The 18,894-nt window shown below is 40.0% G+C and overlaps 1 protein-coding gene across 5 annotated transcripts in view; it reads right to left on the bottom strand.

The window, feature by feature from the left end:
- Positions 1–7,854: 7,854 nt before the first annotated feature.
- The window catches only part of KLF3 (KLF transcription factor 3), a 35,635-nt gene continuing 24,595 nt past the window's right edge, over positions 7,855–18,894 (bottom strand). For all 5 annotated transcript variants that reach the window (XM_061419905.1, XM_061419906.1, XM_061419907.1 and 2 more), the window contains 2 exons: positions 14,610–14,770; positions 7,855–11,826 (listed from right to left, as the gene is read on the bottom strand). In XM_061419905.1, the coding sequence (XP_061275889.1) occupies positions 11,645–11,826; positions 14,610–14,770 (343 nt within the window). In that variant the 3' untranslated portion in view covers positions 7,855–11,644. The remainder of the gene's footprint in view (positions 11,827–14,609; positions 14,771–18,894) is intronic.

Here is an 18,894-nt window from a genome sequence, read left to right as displayed (position 1 = left end):
AATCTCTATCTTCTATAAGTTGTTTCAGAAAATTGTAAAAGAGGGAAAGCTGCCAAAGTCAGTGAAGGGTCTAAATATACAAACAGATGATGACCAGATCATATAGAAAAATAGAACTCTGACCCAAAATGGGCAATAATTGGCCCAGGAAACTAGTCCATAATCTATGGTAACCAGCTTAGGAAGCTAACTGACTATCTCCAAGTCAGACTTGTAGAAAGTTAGACCACTGTCTCCAGCAAACAGTCCAGGAAACCAACAATAACTTTTGCAATCATCAGCCCTGAATAGCCAGGACTTGATTAATAACTAACAGCTTCTCTAATTTTTGTCCCTATTTCTAATTTAGGACCATCAGGAGAAAGCCAAATGTGTACCCCTAACCCATCACACAGAAGGGCCCACTAGTTAGCCCTCCTACAGCCTCCCCGTGTCAACGACCTCCAGGCAGGGCAAACCTTCAGCCTTTCATCTTTTTCACTAAGGCTTTCCCCCTCTTCTGCCTGCCTTTGAGTCTTTTCCCAAATGCAAGTGATGGTGGCTGACTCTCTTGCTTCAGCAAGCTCTGGATAATAACCCTGTCTATTCTCATCTGGTTGGTCTTTGTTTATTTCTACACAGTTTAGGAAGTAAATGAAACCTTAAGCAATTATAGGATCATTTCACTTATTGTCACAGATATAAAATCTTAAACACATTTTACATTTCATTAAAATATGCATATTTGTATATCTTGTGCATAAGCAGGATTTACATGAGAAATGTAAGAATGGTTTCACATTAAAGAAATTTATCACTGTACATTACCATGTTAATCATCTAAAGGAGAAAATCCGTAAGGGTATCTAAGTAGATGAAGGAAGAACATTTGTTGAAGTTTAACACCTATTTACATAAAAAATGCTCAGAAAACCAGAAGAAGAAAGGAGCCTCTGTGCCTAGATAAAGGCAAGTATACTAAAAATCCTACAACAGAAATCATGCTTATTGAACAAATTTTTATATATTTCCTTGAAGATAACAATAAATAGGATGCCACAGGGTACCACTATTACCTACCATGATATTGCAAAATTTAGCCAACATTGTAAGAGGAGAAAAGCATATGAGCTATGAGGATTGAAGGAGAAAACTAATAGTTATTACTGAAGTTATTATAATTATCTTTACTAAAAAAACAATTCAGTAGTACTTCAGAAAAGGAAGAGAACTAGTAAGAAAATTCACCTTGTTTTCCAGATACAAGATCATTTTTATAAAACCAATGATGTTCCTCTAGGACAGAAACTAAAAAATATAACAGAAATAAAGAGGGATGAGTAGGCCTACTCCAAATATTTGTGGCATCTGGGACAAGAATACAAAATGAAGACACATCAAATATTTAAATATCTAAAATTAAAAATCAAAGCTAGAACATCCCTGGTGGTCCAGTGGTTAAGAATCCTCCTGCAATTCAGGGGATGCAGATTCAATTTCTGGTGAGGGAGCGAAGATCCCACACGCTGAGGAGCAACTAAGCCTGCACGCCACAACTCCTGAAGCCCACGCACACCAGAGTGCATGTGTCACAACTGGACAGCTTGGGTGCCACAACTATTGAGCCTACGCTCCACAATTAGACTCTCCGCACCACAACAAAAGATTCCACCTGAAGATCTTCTACGTTGAAGATCTGGTGTGCCATAACTAAGACCCGATGCAGACAAATGAATAAATATTAAAAAAGCAAAGCTATTTAAATTAAGTTACATATAAGACAGGAGTACATTTAACGATATCTACCAGCAAGCTCACCATTTGCTTGTCTCACTACATCACGGTCTGAAAGTGGAGACAGAGGACCAATGTTTCTTTCTGCCATCAGGCCGATGGCACATAGCTGGGTTTAGGCTCCTGGGAAATACACTCCAAGACAGAGATTTGCATGTAGGTGGTTTAATGGGGGAACAAAACCTCTAATAGAGAGTGGGCCCTGCATGAGAGTGTGGGAAACAGGACTGGGCAGATGGGCAGGTGGAGAAGTTTCATTTAATTTTTAGAAATTACACGAACTATTATTAAATGTTTTCATCAGGAAAACCGTTTACAATTCTAGTATTTATTATTTATCTGGTTGCCAATGTAAAAATTCTGTAATATGTCTCATCCATGTTACATCTAACCCTGGGTTTTTTGTTTTGTTTTGTTGGTTTTTCCCCTTTCATTTCAGCAGTTTGATTATGATGTGTCTGGATGGGGATTTCTTTGGGTTTATTGTTTTTCAAATTTAATCAGCTACTAGAATCGGGAGTTTGCTTTTTTTTTTCCTTTCTGTCTTGCAACAAACTGGGGAGCTTTTACACTAAAAAGAAACCTGGGTTTGATCCCTGGGTTGGGAAGATCCTTGAAGAAGGGAATGGCAACCCATTCTGTATTCTTGCCTGGAGAATTCCATGGACAGAGGAACCTGGTGGGCTACAACCCCCTGGAGGGGGTTGCAAAGACACGATTGAGTGGCTGACATGCACATGTTAAATTTTCTCTATCCTCTGTGATCTCTGTAATTGAGCTTATCCAGTGAATATTTTTATTTTGGATATTGTATTTCTCAGTTCTAAATTTCCATTTGATTTTTTTTTTTTTTTATCTTCTATTTCTTTGCTGAGATTTTCTAGTGTTCTGTTTGTTTCCAGAATGTTCTAATTGCTTTTTTGAGAATTTTGATGAAACTTCCTTAAAAATCTTCATCAGACAATTCCAACACTTCCATCTTTGGGCATTAGTATCTGTTGATTTCTTTTCTCACACAAGATGAGAGTGTCCTGGCTTTTACTATACCAAGTAATTTTGAACTGTATTTTAGAAATTCTGCGTATTATGTTATGAGACTCTTGTTCCTCTTTAAATCTTCTATTTTAGCAAGCAGTCAACCCATTTAGATTTAGAACACACATCCTGGCCCACTTTTGTGGGCTGTGGTTTGAATGTTAATTTAACTTTTAAACTTTTGCAGTACTATTCTGGTCTGCCCCACTGTGTACTACTGAGAGGCCAGTCTGAAACCTGGGTGGTATTCCACACTGTGGTTCAGTTTGCAAAGCTTTTGATGTGTTGATTCAGGTCAGTTTAATGCTTGAGCCACTCAGAGATGAGCCTGGGACTTAGATTAAAAGGTCTTTCTTTTACTCCCTCCTTTCCATAATCCTTTCCTGACTCTCTAGCTGGGAGGGGAAGGGGATGTTGCCTCTTTGCTGCTTAGTGCTGGGTGAATACTGTTAACAGGGCAATACCCCACCTCTCAGCACCGTGCTTGGTGGGAGAAGTGCTGCTTCTGTGTGTTTATTTAATGCAGAGCAGGGAGCATCGACAGAACTCCTCCCCACTGTCTCTCAGGAAGGGAAGGGGAGCCACTTCTTTGCTTGACCTTCATTTTGTGCCGAGTGGGGATGGTGACAGTGGGCAGCGGGGTGGTGTGGGGGGGTGTTGCCCCACTTTTGGTATTTGCCTGGATTAGGTCTGTTAGTGTAAAAAATGTTCCATCCTATAGTCATCCTCTTGGTCTTTTGTTAAGAAAGAGTTGTTTTCTGTTTTGTTTTTTTTTTTTTGGTTTGTACCTGATGGTGCTTCCAGGTCATGGGTGGCTCTAGGTCCCAGGATATATGACAGGATATTAAACAAATAAAAAAACTACTCAAGAAACTTACTGCTGGATTGTTCCTTAAGTCCTAAGTTCTCCAGTTGGTTTACCATCTTCTCATCACCTTTTAGAGTCTACTTATAGTTGCTTTTATGTTTTACTCTAGAGTTCTTGGTTGTAATTAGCAGGAGGAATAGAGTGGAATGCATTTATTCATATCTGACCTGAACCAGAGGCTCCTTTCTCAGGGCTTTGATTAATTCCATTGTCTGTAAACATACTTATTTTATATTCTTTCTGACAATTCCACCATATGACTTTCTTCTGTTGTACTGTTTGCAGTGACTGCTGACTCTTGCTTGTAGTGGTTGTTCGTTTGACTTATGGACTTAAATAAGTAGGGCTTTCTCTGTGTCACAGGTTAAGGGTATGTTCTTCTAAAAGTGTTTTGCATTTTGCACTTACTCATGTCCATGGATTGATGTAGAAGATCTTGGTTTCAGCTGCTGTAATCAAAATTGTGTGATATTGGTGAAAGGATGGACACATAGATTAATGAAATACAAAATCCAGAGATTGACCCATGCATATAGATAATTGATTTTTTGACAAATATGCAAAGGCAATTTAATGAAGAAAAAATGGTCTTTAAAAAAATAATGCTGGAACAATTGGACATGTATATTAAAATTTTGATCTTGACTCATACATTATATACATAAATTAATCCCAAATGGATCATAGACCTAAATGTAAAACCTGAAACTATAAAACCTCTAGAAGAAAAAAGAAAAAAAACATTGTAATCTTGGGTTAGGCAAAGATTTTTTGCTGCTAAGTCGCTTCAGTTGTGTCCGACTCTGTGTGACCCCATAGATGGCAGCCCACCAGGCTCCCCCGTTCCTGGGATTCTCCAGGTAAGAACACTGGAGTGGGTTGCCATCTCCTTCTCCAATGCATGAAAGTGAAAAGTGAAAGTGAAGTCGCTCAGTCGTGTCCGACTCCTAGCGACCCTATGGACTGCAGCCTACCAGGCTCCTCCGTCCATGGGATTTGCCAGGCAAGGGTACTGGCGTGGGTTACCATTGCCTTCTCTGAAAGATTTTTTAGGACATTAAAAAAAATATAGATAATCCATAAAATAAAAAAATCAATCAACTAAGCTTCATCAGTACTGAACACATCACTATTCAAAAGATACTGTTAAGAGAATGGAAAGACATGCCACAAGCTGGGAGAAAATATTAGCAAACGGTCTTCAAAGGTCCTCAATGGCCTCCTCTACCACACAGAGTTCTTTAGAAGCCAAGTCCTTGGGCTGATGAAGTTCCTGAGTGTGACAGTCAACTTTATGTCACCTTGACTGGGTTGTAGTTGTCGTTGTTCAGTTGCTCAGCCACGTCTGACTCTTTGCAACCCCATGGACTGCAGCATGCCAGGCTTCTCTGTCCTTCACTATCTCTCGGAGTTTGCTCAAACTCATGTGCACTGAGTCGATACTATCCAACCATCTCATCCTCTGTTGCCCCCTTTTCCTCCTGCCCTCAATCTTTCCCAGCATCAGGGTCTTTACCTGACTGGGCTGTAGAGTGCTTGGATTAAACAGTGTTTCTGGGTGTGTCTGTGAGAATGTTTTTTTATGAGATTAGCATTTGAATCTGTGCACTCAGTAAAGCAGATTTTTTCCCTAATTTGGGTGGGCATCATCCAACCGGGGGCTTGCAGCAAACTAAGAGGTTTAAAGAGAAGTTTGCTTCTTTTGCTTCCTGTCTTCACGAGCTGTGACATTGGTCTTCTCCTGCCCCCAGACTGGGATTTTCACCTTTGACTACACTGGTTATGAGGCTTTTGGACTAGAATTAATCATTGGTTTCCCTGGGTCTCTAGCTTGTAAATGGCAGATCATGGGACTTCTCAGCCTCCAATTTAACACTGACAATCTCTTTATATCTACACTTAACATTTCTATATGTCCTATTGTTTCTGTTTCTCCAGAGAACCATGACTAATACACTGAGTCTTGAGAAGGAAGAAACACTGGATATGTTTAATGTGAAAGAGAGATACAGTCTAGGAACCTGCAGATCCAGTTTCTGTCTTCTAGATCACTCAGGATACCTACAGGGAATGCAAAACCAGAACAAAACAAACAGAACTCAAAGCAATAAGTATGTCTAGATTTGGTGAGAACTTATTCCCCACAAGAAAGGAATAAGCTTAAAAAGAATTCTAATGATGCATGCATCATTTTAACTTGGGGATCACACTCTGCATATGCAGTCTCATTCAGCCACCAGGTCTGTTATTGGCTCAGATAATAGGAAGTGGTAACAGGTTCAGTTTATATATCTTAAAATAAATGTCAAACCTAAAGGAAATCAACCCTGAATATTCATTAGAAGGACTGATGCTGAAGTTGAAGCTCCAATACCTTTGGCCACTTGATGCAAAGAGCCAACTCATTGGAAAAGATGCTGATTCTGGGAAAGATTGAGGGCAGAAGAGGGCGATAGAGGATTAGATTGTTGGATGGCATCACTGAGTCAATGGACAAGAGTTTGAGCAAACTCCGGGAGACAGTGGACAGGGAAGCCTTGTGTGCAGCAGCAGTCCATGGGTCATACAGTCAGACATGACTGAGACAACAACAAGAAAATAAATGTACCCTTGAAAGGCAATTTATTGTTTTGTGTGTACACACAGGTCACTCTGGTCTGTTCATTCAACTCAGACACCTATGCATGCCTGCTCAGCAGCTTTAGTTGTGTCCGACTCTTTGAGATCCTTTGACGGTAGCCCGCCAAGCTCCTCTGTGGGATAATACTGTACAAGGCAAGAATACTGGAATGGGTTGTCATTTACTTATCCAGGGGATCTTCCCAACCCAGGGATCAAACCCGCGTCTCCTGCATCTCTTGCATTGCAGGCGGATTCTTTACCCATTGAGCCACCTAGTCGGCATTTTCACTACCGTCTGAACCCATCCTTCCCTTAACAGAGCCACTTCTTTCCTTGAAGGCATACTAGACTTGATAACTTGCCCCTAGCCAGGCTCCTAATCTCTTCCTCAACCTTACAGCATATAAAATATTGGGCAATGGTTGTATATTTGGTGTGTGTGTTAAACATCTTAATTTGTTCAACCATTCCTCAAAGAATTTAGTTTCTCATAAAACCTGTATTTGTCATCATTCTGATCACTCACTCAGGCAGATTTCCTTAGATGACTAGGTCGCATTTTCAACTCAGCAGGTAGTACCTTCTATCCCATATGTAGTGGAGGACTGCAACCAATCATTTGGACTAATTCAAGGTGACATCCCATTAGAATGCAATAGTCACATAAAATACTTTTAGAGCTTGCAGTCAACTATCACAATATAAAAGCAGAGAAGTTCCCTGGAGAACGCTGATGGCGAGTACTCGAAGGCTGAATTCAGCCTCTCCCCATCTTCCTTCCCCCATCCAATCCATGAAGTTGCATCTTGTGACCAGCACCAGTCGGACATTATTTTGTGTTCTGCTAAGATGAAGTCTGCGGGAGGAAGCTGTTGAGAGAGCTAAAAAGCCAGCTTCAATTACATTTAGGGGTTCTGAGAGGTTTTGTCTTAGAAACTCTAAATGTGAAGGACACAGCAGTGTCCACAGACATGGCTTATTGAAGGTTTAAAGAAATCATGTTTATCCAGATATAATTTCTGACTCCCCACTGTCCAAGTTATGAATTTTGATCTTTTATTAAAAAATTTAAAGTTATTACACACATGAAACTGAAAATTCTTTTTGGAGGTAGGTAGGGTCATAATAGGGAGAAGGAAATGGCAACCCACTCCAATATTCTTGCCTGGAGAATCCCTGGGACAGAGGAGCCTGGTGGGCTGCCATCTATGGGGTTGCACACAGTCAGACAAGACTAAAGCGACTTTGCAGCAGCAGCAGGATCATAATAAAATATTCCAAGAATGCACTAGGTGAGGTTCATACTGGCTTGTCTCCAAGTTTATGGTTTGTACTTAGAAAATTTCTTATCAGAAGACCAGGGACACAGCTTTAAGGTTGAGTTAACTCATATAGTGTATCCCCCAGTTAGAGCTGCTTTTCTTTCCCTCCATTAATGACTGCCTATTAAAAGATGATTTACTTTGAAATTTGTAACTAAGGGTCTCTTTCAGGTTACTTTGCTAGTAAGTTTTGTTCCTAGTGATCACTGTATATATAGTAATCACATGATCACATTTAATATTCTGATGGTTTTATTAACAAGTATATAATACATATATTGCATACTGTATATAGTATATGAGGACTGTACAGTACAAATTTATGTTCACAGTTTGACATGACAAAATGTCATTACTGAATTCCCATTGGACTACAGAGTAGAAACAGAGAAGGAACATTAAACATTCACATCTTTAGTAAGAAAGATTACCAAAATGTTTCAGTATTTGCAAGTATACTAATGCATGCTAAAAACCTTTACCCATTCAGTCTTATTAGCTTATAAAATATATTACACTTTATTAAAAATTTCTGCATAGTTTATACAAGTATTAAAGTACTGTAAATGTAATAATCCTGCTATATTTGCAGGTATGGTTTAAGAGATGCTAAGCAGAAAGATTATTTTGACCCTCTAACACTAAGTACATAACAGCAAAAAAAAAAGTGCTAGTATTTGTAAAACATAATATTGTTGTAGCCCTCGTTTAATGCATGTAAAATGGCTTTGTAAATGTATTATTTAAGTGAATTTGCAATCATTTAGAAATTGTTAACCTTGACCAAGAAGAGAATAAAGACCACTCTGAGCAACTTCATGCATGACAGTGATTCCTTCAAGATGACTGTGTATTTTCAAACCAACCAAATTATTTTAAAACCTTAGACCTTTGAGATTGTCTTTTAAACAATCTAATCAGGAATGATGTGCAGATATACAGTATCAGCAATATAGTTTTTCAAATTCCACATTAGTGCAACACTGAATAGTGCAGATGGGTGTTTAATAAAATATACACATACATATAGAGTTCCCCTGTAAATCTGTTCCAAGGCTCTGGAAACTTCTGGTATTTAGCCATTTCCTTAGTTGAACATAGCTATGCTGCTAACACATTCTCCAAACCAGGTGATTTAGAATGTTAATGCCCATTTATGACATAGGTTCACATTTTAGAACTCTAAAATTATGATGGTTGCAGATTTAATTTTTCTGACTTCTGCCCCAGGAGGACACTTGGATAATCATCAAAGAAATTCTATAACCAACAGAATTTATACAACACCAACTTCATGTTTACAAATCATTCTCATCAATTTAAAATATTAAAAATTAAAATCACCATTGATAGTAACATGGCATATCATTAAAACCACATGTTCAAGGGTACCTTATCTTGTCTTGGAGGTCCTCCACAATAACAGCTAAAAATTACTAAGATACTAAATTTCTCAACTATCATATTAAAATACAAATATATATAAAAAAGGAAAATTTGGTTAACAGCCAATTGGTAACTGAAGTATAAAGGCAAGCATGGGAACAGAAAAAAGCTTCCTGGGTTGCTTTACTTTCAGAGTTGAAGTGTATCCTTGTTATGAAGTGTATCTTTGTTACCATATCTAATCAGTTGAATACTAATGTAATAAGTCTTTGCAGGGTCCTGCTTGCTTTTTTGAAAAAAATTTAAATATGCTATAGCAAACACGAATTAAATTTCATGAGAACCCATGAAGCTTTCTATCAGCTGGACTTTGACTCAAAGCTAATTATGCAAAGATCAACTTTCTACCCTTTTTTGACTCTTTTCCCATCCTCAAGATGGGTTAGAACATGCACAAACTGGTTAGCTCATTTAAAAAAAAAAAATGTTCTTTGCACTCCAACTTTATTCTTCAGTGTGTTGTGGAAGAACCATTTCAAACTATCGACACTTTGGCATGAATGTGACTAAGCATCTACAATATAGACAATACCTACTTTTCCAAGAGCCATTTTTCAAAAGAAATCCCTCAATTCACGTCATAGTTGCAAAAAAAAAAAAAAGCCTCATAAGGATGGTTTAATATTCTAAACAAATTTTGCAGTGCTTAAGAAAAAAATAAAGAAAATAAAACCAAGTGCCACATAACAAATTACTCTGCATTTCTCAACTACATCTCCTTTCAGTTGGATCTGAGGGCTGATAAGCGGGATCTCTTAGGTGCGCAGTCCCTACAACTCACTTTTATTAACATGGCGCCATCAAAGTAAGCTCCCCACACGATCGCAGGCCTCCAGAATCACTCATGCACTGATGTTTTAAAAACAACTGAACAGTATATTCCTCCCAGTTACGGTTGCGTTGGATCCTGAGTTGTGGCTGGGATGAATCTTCAGGATTCCGTCCTTCTCTCTGCTCCTCCTTCCTTTATCGAGGGATGAATGCGCATTTACTTACATGCACCCACACTAGACCACCGTCGCCCACTTTCTTCAAATTTAGGACCAATGGCATTTCTATGCGTAGATTATTTTTATTGGCATTTACACTATAGTGCTCAAAAGCCTGCTTTTGAAAAACTTCCCCTAAAATAATGGTGCTATTAATCTTCAACATAAACACGAGTCATTTTCAGTTTGTTCTTTCCTGATGGGATATTTGATAATGACAGGAGATCGCCAGCTCCGACAGTAAACATTTGGGAATTTGAGCTACATTTATGAATCCCTGAACTGTGGTTTTCCAGATTTTTCAGAAATCAAGAAAGGTATGTGTGCTTCACAACTATTTATATTTACAAATAGTGTCACTCAGGTCTTAGATCGAAGGAATCTATTAAAGCATTAGCAGACGCTTATTTATGATATGTGTTTTGAACACAGATGACAGCCAATTAGGCACTTTGCAGCTCAAACAGAAAAGTTTCCATATGAAGGTTCCATGATTAATTGGATAGGGGAATACAATTACCACTCAAAGTTTTCCTGTTTGCAAAAAAGCTATTAAATAGGTGGGATAAAAGAAGGCCATTCATATCCTTACCCAAAAGATTTTTTTTACCATTTCTGGGCAGATATTTTTGTGGCATTCCTATGATCAACGCTTGGTGATCCACATTAAGGACATTGTAGAAACGGAGACAGGTGCATGGAGAAGTCCTTTGCAATAGGATTCTGCACAGCTGAACATGCAGAGAGACTGAAACTCTGAATGCTCTGCCCAGCTACAAAATGATGAAGTCTCACCAGAAAGCCCTTGCCCAGCAGGAATAGATGGCTTCCTCCTCTGCCCACCCTGCTCTGCTTCTGTTCCATGCCTCTTTGCTCCAACTCCATGCTAGGCAAATAGAGCATCCATCCCCTCAACTGACAGACATCACCCACCTAAATCAGCAGCTCTGGCTCCCTTCCCAGTGGTGGCAAAGACCTCCCAAGTAGCTGCAGGCACAAAGGAGGTTAAAGGATGTACATTTAGATGAAGTGACAAATTCAAGTTGACAAGCCAGATACGTGAAGGACAATGGAAGAGCTGACTGTACTAGCCAGACAGCTGGCTGCAAGTCTAGGTATCTGTGAAAGCTGATGCCCTTCTTTTTGCTGTGGAGCACCAAACATGATCACAGGGCACACAGGTCTGGATGTCTCTGGCAAGGACTAGCAGGCTGGATACTGTACGTCTAATACATTTACTTTGATGTTCTCTTGAGGAATACATGGAGAAACCGACAATTGGTTATGTTAGTTTACATGTTCCCTTGTTTTCATTACATTAAACGTATCTCTAAGAAGGGTTTGCTTAGCATCCCCAGAAAAAAAAAAAGTGTTCACATTCTTTAGGTCTGACCCGTGGTAAGGAGAGGAGGGAGGATTAGAGGATATTTACTACTGACCATATGGAAGTTTGAATGATATAAATTCAGATTCAGACCAGCTGAATCGAAATTAAAATGTACATGTAAAAAATGAGTTAGCTGATGGGAAGGAGGATAGAGAGAGAGCTGGAGGGTGGGGGGCCACGCTGAGGCGGGCGGCGGAGGTGTTCACACGAGCATGTGGCGCTTCCTGTGCAGAGCAAGGTGGTCGGAGCGGGAGAAGCTGCGGTCACAGTCTGGACACTGGAAAGGTTTGATTCCAGTGTGTTTCCGGAAATGTCTTGTGAGTTCATCAGACCGAGCAAATTTCCATGTGCATCCTTCCCACGTACATTTGTAGGGTTTTTCTCCTGCAGAGAGGTGGGGGAAAGGAGCTTATTTTTTTTTCTAATAACAAAAGGATATTAACAATTAAAGACAGCAAATATTTCTGAGGTAAAGCTCTTGACAGTGGGAAGGGAGTTTGGGGGAGGAATGCATATGCGTATATGTAAGGCTCAGCACCTTTGCTGTCCATCTGAAACTATTACAACACTCTCAATAGGCTTTGAGTTTAGTCACTCAGTTGTGTCTGACTCTTTGTGACCCCATGGACCATAGCCCACTAAGCTCCTCTGTTCTTGGGATTCTCCAGGTAAGAATACTGGAGTGGGTAATCATTCCTTCTCCTGGGGATCTTCTCAACCCAGGGATTGAACTCGGGTCTTCTGCATTGCAGACAGATTCTTTACCATCTGAGCCACCAGGGAAGCCCATGTTAACAGGCCGTACTCCAATATAAAATAAGAAGTTAAGAAAAATAGCTCTTGACAAACATTATTTCCAAGATATGATCAAACATTTGTTCCTCAATAATAGTGCCGTATGAATGAACCACTAGGGGACATACAAGAAAAAGAAACTGTCTTAATATGTAACTGGCTTTCTGGTCCCCAAAAGGGGGGAAGAGTGGATTTTTAAGAGTTCTTAAAGCATATTGCCTGGAGAATCCCAGGGACGGCGGAGCCTGGTGGGCTGCCATCTATGGGGTCGCAGAGTCGGACACAACTGAAGCAACTTAGCAACAGCAGCAGCAGCAAAGCATATTTATGGCACTGAAATCCACTCTAAGGGGCTACTAAATAATTTTGGGTTTGCCCTCAATATTAGCGACAAACTTGTTCTTAATACACAGTGATCTGTATTTGCCAACCTTCAAGTTGTAAACCTATTTAGGAATTTAGCTACATGAGGCATTATCCATTCAATGAGAAGCCCAAATTCAAAGTCTGTGGGATTTTCTTATTCAATAGTTTTCTAAAAATGTAAAGTCCCTTAGTCCCTATGAACTGAAATATTTGTCAGGGATTTCAACATTTTGCTTTTTGATTAGACAACACCACCAATGCCTAAGTATAATGCTTTAATGAAAACAGAGTAATTTCTCCCCACCCTGTCAGGGGATGTCAGGTTTCTGCAACTCTCTCCTGGGCGAGGATAATTCATAGGTGAGAAAAAGAAGATCCTTGTTGGGGAGTCACAGGCTTAGTTGGTAAAGAATCTGCCTGCAATGTGGGAGACCTGGGTTTGATCCCTGGGTCGAGAAGATGCCCTGGAGAAGGGAACGGCTACCTACTCCAGTATTCTGGCCTGGAGAATTCCATGGACTGTATGGTCCATGGGGTCGCAAAGAGTTGGACAACTAACTGAGTGCCTTTCACTTACTTACTTACTTACTTGTGGGGAAGTCACAAGGACAGTCAGTATGAAGGTCTTTATTAATAAAAAGGCAGCTAACAGCACTTTTACCTGTTTAAACTAGTAATAATGGGTAATGGGCATCACAGATTCATTTCCATTTACTGTCTCCTCAGTTTTCCAGAAACCTTAAAGGACTGCCATTCCTTAGAATTTCGATGATACTCAGAATTTATCCTACCTACTTTATTGCACAGAATATACATGTAAGAGATAATTTTTCCTACATCTAAATTGTTATCCAAATACCGAGTGTCTTTTTAATCTTATGCTGGCATGTGGTAACATCCACCTCTCAGGTCCCATTCATGCCCCTGGAGAGGCATTCCCGAATCTTTGGGTGATCCCCTAACCGCAAGGTTGCTGCCCTCAGCTCTCTCCACAGTAACACTGTGAAGAAACCGAAGGACAGTTGTGTGCAGGATGGATTCCTCTGCCTCCTCTGCAGGATGTACTAAAAAACTTCACTTCCACTCTGCCAGACACTTTAGTTCCTTTCCTCTTCCAAATCCCAGATTGTTCTCTTTGTAAATATTTCTAACCAGAATGACTCACAAGGCTCCAAAACCCCTACATTCTGTGTTAAGGAAATGTACAGAGAGGCAGATGACTATTATGCTAGATTTTCACATCGAAGACTTTAGGTCATGTCAGATGAGGCCTCCCATAAACATTAATCACCACTGCTAATTGCAATTAATCAGGTTTGTTTAAAATAGTTTTGTATGAATTCCTTAAGATGTTTTGTTCATGAGCCCAGGGGACAACTTTGTTTTCTTCACCTATTTAACAGTTTTTATAAAATCTGCCTCGCCTGCTCTACATTCAACACCTGGCAAGCTGGAAAATACCCTAGAACAAATATGGCAGACAATGGCATACAAGCTCCCTCACTTTTAGAAGATGATAATTACCAATATTTCTTTACTTTTCTTCCCTTCAATGACTTCCATTTCCATTTGAATTCCATTTCTATTAACTGTTGCATTTACTTGTTCTGCATGAAGAACTATTCTTTAACACACAACATTTATTAAATGACAGCCTACATGAAGGCCACATCTTTGATAACACAGGCCCATGGTTAAGGGCACTTTCCTCTCTGCTCCCAGTGGAACTGTCATGCCCTTCTCTCCCTCTTACTACAGAGACCAGAGAACTGCACGTGGTTGTGAGAGACCTTGTTATGCAGATAACCCTGACTATGTTCTATTATAAAAACACATCATCATCAGAAACATCATTCTTCACAACTGACGCGAGACAGCTGTAGCTGACTATGGTAACTTTCAAGATGCCTGAAAAAATTTCTCTGTAGTAATCTCTCAAAGACGGAACATTTAACACTCCATTCCAGTACTTCTTAAGAAGGTAAATGAAGCGAGTCTCTTAATACCTGTATGTGTTCTTCTGTGTGCTTTCAAGTGAGAACTTTTAGTGTACACTTTGTTGCATCCGTCATAATCACATCTGTGTATTCTCCGCTTCCTTTGCGTGTCTGGGGATTCCACAGGTAAAGGTCTCTTCCCGGGCTGCACGATGACTGAAGGGTGATTCCTAGGAAAGCCAATGTCAAATGCAAAATGGTGAGGTGCAAGATCCTTGTCTTCAGGCTACCAAAAGCATTAACAACACCGGGCAGAAACAAACGAACAAAAAACCCAACAAAATAAACAGAAAGAAATTAGCTGATCAACCCAAGAAGCACTGCTATATTCATTCAACAAACATGGAGTGAGCACCTACCATGAGCCAGGCACTGTGCTTGGCACCGGGACACAAAGATGAATAAAAACAGGGTTCCTGCCCTGGAGGAGCTCACACTCTAGGGGGAGACAGACATGTAGATAAGTAATGACAGTAAGAAGGGTTAGGTGCTATGCTAGAGGGAGGTGTGGAGTGCTGGGAGGGTCTTTCCCTCAATAGAAATTTGCTTTGCAGAATTTGGTGGTCGGAGGCTAAACACTGTACTGTGTCTTCTCACAGGCTGCTCTGGTTTCTGTTTACTGTTCTTTCAGGGAAAACATAAGAGGTCAAACTCCTAAGTCTCAGGCAACCACACTGTAGGATGTATCTATTTTATCCTCTGTGTAACTGGCATTTAGTTTGAGTCTCTTAAAGAGACTTACATTTGATTTTGATCTTCAAAAAAAAAAAAAAGTTGGCATGCTGTCTTAACAAACTCAGACCTTTACTGTCACTGGTATTCCTCCTTGGGAGAGAACTTGAGGCAGGGCTAGTGGTCAGGCGAGGGAGCACCTCACCCAGAACCCAGGTGCAGCTCCAGGGCCCTCAGCAGATGCCCGCCATCCTCCCCACCTTCCTGGCTCCTCTCCCACACCCGCCTTTTCCTGTGCCTTCATACCTTTCCGGGGTGGGGGGAGGGGGTTGAAATAAAATCCTGTTAAACATCTTACTATGAACTTCCTCTTTTTCAGAAAGGAAGTTGGTAGAGAGAAATGGCAGATGAGGAAGAGCCAGGAAAAATTTGTAGTTTTCTCAGGCTTCTCCTGCTGATTGATGTAAGTAATTAACAAGTTCTAATCCATCCATTCGCTTCCCTAATTACTAATTACTTGATACATTACAAGCTTATGTAGTTGGTCTCTAACTGGGACAAAAGACAAAGTGTGAATCTAAATTTCTTAAAATGTTATACAAGAACATAGGGGGTGGGTAGGGGGGAAAGACTGGTGGAAAGGAAAATAAATACTTAGTTCCTGAAATAAAACTTATTTATCTTGGTAAAAATATATTAATAAATACGTCTCTTATCAACAACTTTTTCAGGCACCCAAAGAAGTGACTAGGAAGAGAATAAAAAGGTTCATTTTATCTCGAGTGACCTTACTTATTTCTCAATTATTAGCAAAGAAAACTGTGTTTTTTTCTATTTTTTTTTAAACTGTCAGTTTTGAGTATCACTTAGTACTCTTGCCTGGAAAATCCCATGGACAGAGGAGCCTGGAAGGCTGCAGTCCGAGGGGTCGCTGAGGGTCGGACACGACTGAGCGACTTCACTTCACTTTCACTTTACCTTCCTACCCTGATGCTTAGAGGGACAATACGGAAGAATGAAGTTTAGCCAGTTTAGATACATGGAAAAGTGAACATGAACTAGTGGGGGGTGGGGGTGGGGTAGGGAACAAGGACTTCAGTTACATGAATGTATAAGTAACAGAAAATAGATAAGTGAAGAGATTTATGGACAGTTTTTTTTTTTTTAATATAAAAGCCCATTATTAAGATCCTTCAATAAAAAAAAAAGTTTATCAGTTTACTTTAAAATTTCAACTTTAATGTCATGACTCAAAATTTTCATCTTAAGAGAACTTTAGGAAATAAAGTGCTGAAGGAAAAAACTGAACAGTTAAATGTATCTTATGTGCTTCTGAGACACTGGGAGAAAATCCCAGGTGAGTTCAGAAGTCTCTCCCAGTTATTAGATTTTAAAGGTTGGGAATCTAATAGTTTCTGGGTAGTAATTATGATCACTGCTTCAGTTACTCACTTTGTAAAAATGTCAGGCTCAAAAAAGTTACCCTAAAAGGTAGACCCCAGGCAAGGTAGTTACACTCTCCATGCCTCAGTTTCCTCTCTGTAAAATGGGTATATTAATCGGATCTCAGAAGGCTGCTGTGAGTGATGCACACAAAGCACTTAACATTTGGTCCAGATGAAAAATCTGCTCAACGGTAGCTGTTGATATTTCAAGGTTCAGAAATCCACTTGCAAACTTCGTCCTTACAGTTGTCTAGTCTTGAGGAATTTTGGGGGGGAAGTCCTAACACCAGACCATGAATCTCTACTCTAGGGTCCAGAGATGCTGGCAGCATCGGAAGTCAGTAATACTCTTGAGAGGGGTCAGCAGTCCATCTTGAAAGGGCGAGACATTGGTATAGGTTGAGGCTCAGGATCTTGGGATTTCATTCATCCTTGCTCTCTTCACGGCTTATTTTTAAGGAGGTTGTTTTGAGATCTTTATAAGTAGGAAGTTAGAATACCTAGTAAATACCAGAGACCTGGTCATTGTTTTGAATTAAGCTGATCCCTCTTTTTAATTTTTCTGCTGTTTATTAATGGCTGCACTGGGTCTTCACAGGCTTTCTCCAGTCATAGGAGAATGAGGGCTGCTCTCTAGTTGGGGTGCAAGAGCTTCTCATTGAGGTGGCTTTTCTTATTTTGGAGCACGGGCTCTAGGGTTCGTGGGCTCAGTAGTTATGGCCCACAGGCTTAGTTGCCATGAAGCATGTGGAATCTTCCTGGACCAGGGATCGAACCTGTGTCCCCTGCATTGGCAGGCAGATTCTTAACCACTGGACCATCGGGGAAGTCCAAGCTCATTCCTGTGAAGTTTGCTACAATTTCATGCACACAACTCAATGGGGAAACCTGATCATCAAGATTTTGTTCTAAATACACTTTCATACATGTAAATAAATAACAAAAGGAATCCGAGTGACTTTATAAATATTTCTAAAGCTACAACTTTATGATTAAGCAAAATGGATTTCAAAGCTGTAGTCCTCCCCTGAAAAGGAATGGCTTCCTAAGGCAAATATTGGGGCTGCCTCATTGAAATGGTACCAGGCATTTGGTTTCCAGTGATTCTTTCCTGGCTAGCTGGTTTCCTATGTGGGCTGCTACTGGGCATACTCCAAGACATTACTTAATCACATCTGTGAGAGAATTACTTAAAGAGTACATGTTCCAGTTGTGGCTACTCTGTTCAATTTTCTGAGAGACAAAATGCATTCTTAGATCAGCATTAGAAGAAGCACATTACTCATTAATCATTAAAAGCCATTTAACTTGAGATCATCAAAAGAATATTACTTAAAAAAGAGATGCTTTCTTTTCAGCAGCATTCAGAGCACAGAATATTGCCTTCAAATATTCTTCTTTGGAAATGTGTTACATTGTAATTCATAATAACTTAGACTTTGGAATAACCCCTTATAGTCAATGGACCCCTCCCTTTGTGAGCAGCTGGCTTTAGAGCATCTTTTTTATCATCTGTTCATGAACAATTACAAGTGCTAAGCCATGTTACCAGTTACCTTGCAGAGACATACCTCATTCTAAAAAAGAGGCAATTCAGCCGTGTCCATTTTGGTTTGTTGTTGTTTAGTCACTAAATTGTGTCTGACTCTTTGCGACCCCATAAATTGTAGCCCACTAGGCTCCTCTGTCCATGGGATTTTCAGGCAAGAGAAGTGGGTTGCTATTTCCTCCTCCAAGGGATCTTCCTGACCCAGGGATCCAACCCATGTCTCCTACATTGCAGGTGGATTCTTTACCACTGAGCCACCAGGGAAGCCCCCCATTTTGGTTGGTCTGTTTTTCCTTCTACTCAAGTACAGAAGCAGATGCAACTGGCTAGATATGATCTAAAACTGGCAGGAAGAGCACACATCTGGAACCAGGAGATCAGCCCAGGTGCCCTCTGCTGTTGTTAATGGTGTGATTACAGGAGACTCACTATGTCTTGGCTCATCAGTTCTCTATTTGCTCTGACTCTCACATGCTTGTTTTGGGAAAATGAAATAACTCCTTTGAAAACACTTGGAAAAGTTCCTTTTTTTTTTTTTTAATTTTGTGGGAAAGGAGTGCTATGCAATTGTGAAGGGTAACAATGAAAAGACCATCAGACAGTCTCCCTACTGGTGCAGCTGGGGCAG

The sequence above is a fragment of the Bos javanicus genome, chromosome 6 (assembly GCF_032452875.1).
Source record: "Bos javanicus breed banteng chromosome 6, ARS-OSU_banteng_1.0, whole genome shotgun sequence".
Taxonomy (NCBI): domain Eukaryota; kingdom Metazoa; phylum Chordata; class Mammalia; order Artiodactyla; family Bovidae; genus Bos; species Bos javanicus.
The sequence above is the reverse complement of the archived record's forward strand: the minus strand, read 5'-3'. Positions and strand labels throughout refer to the sequence as shown.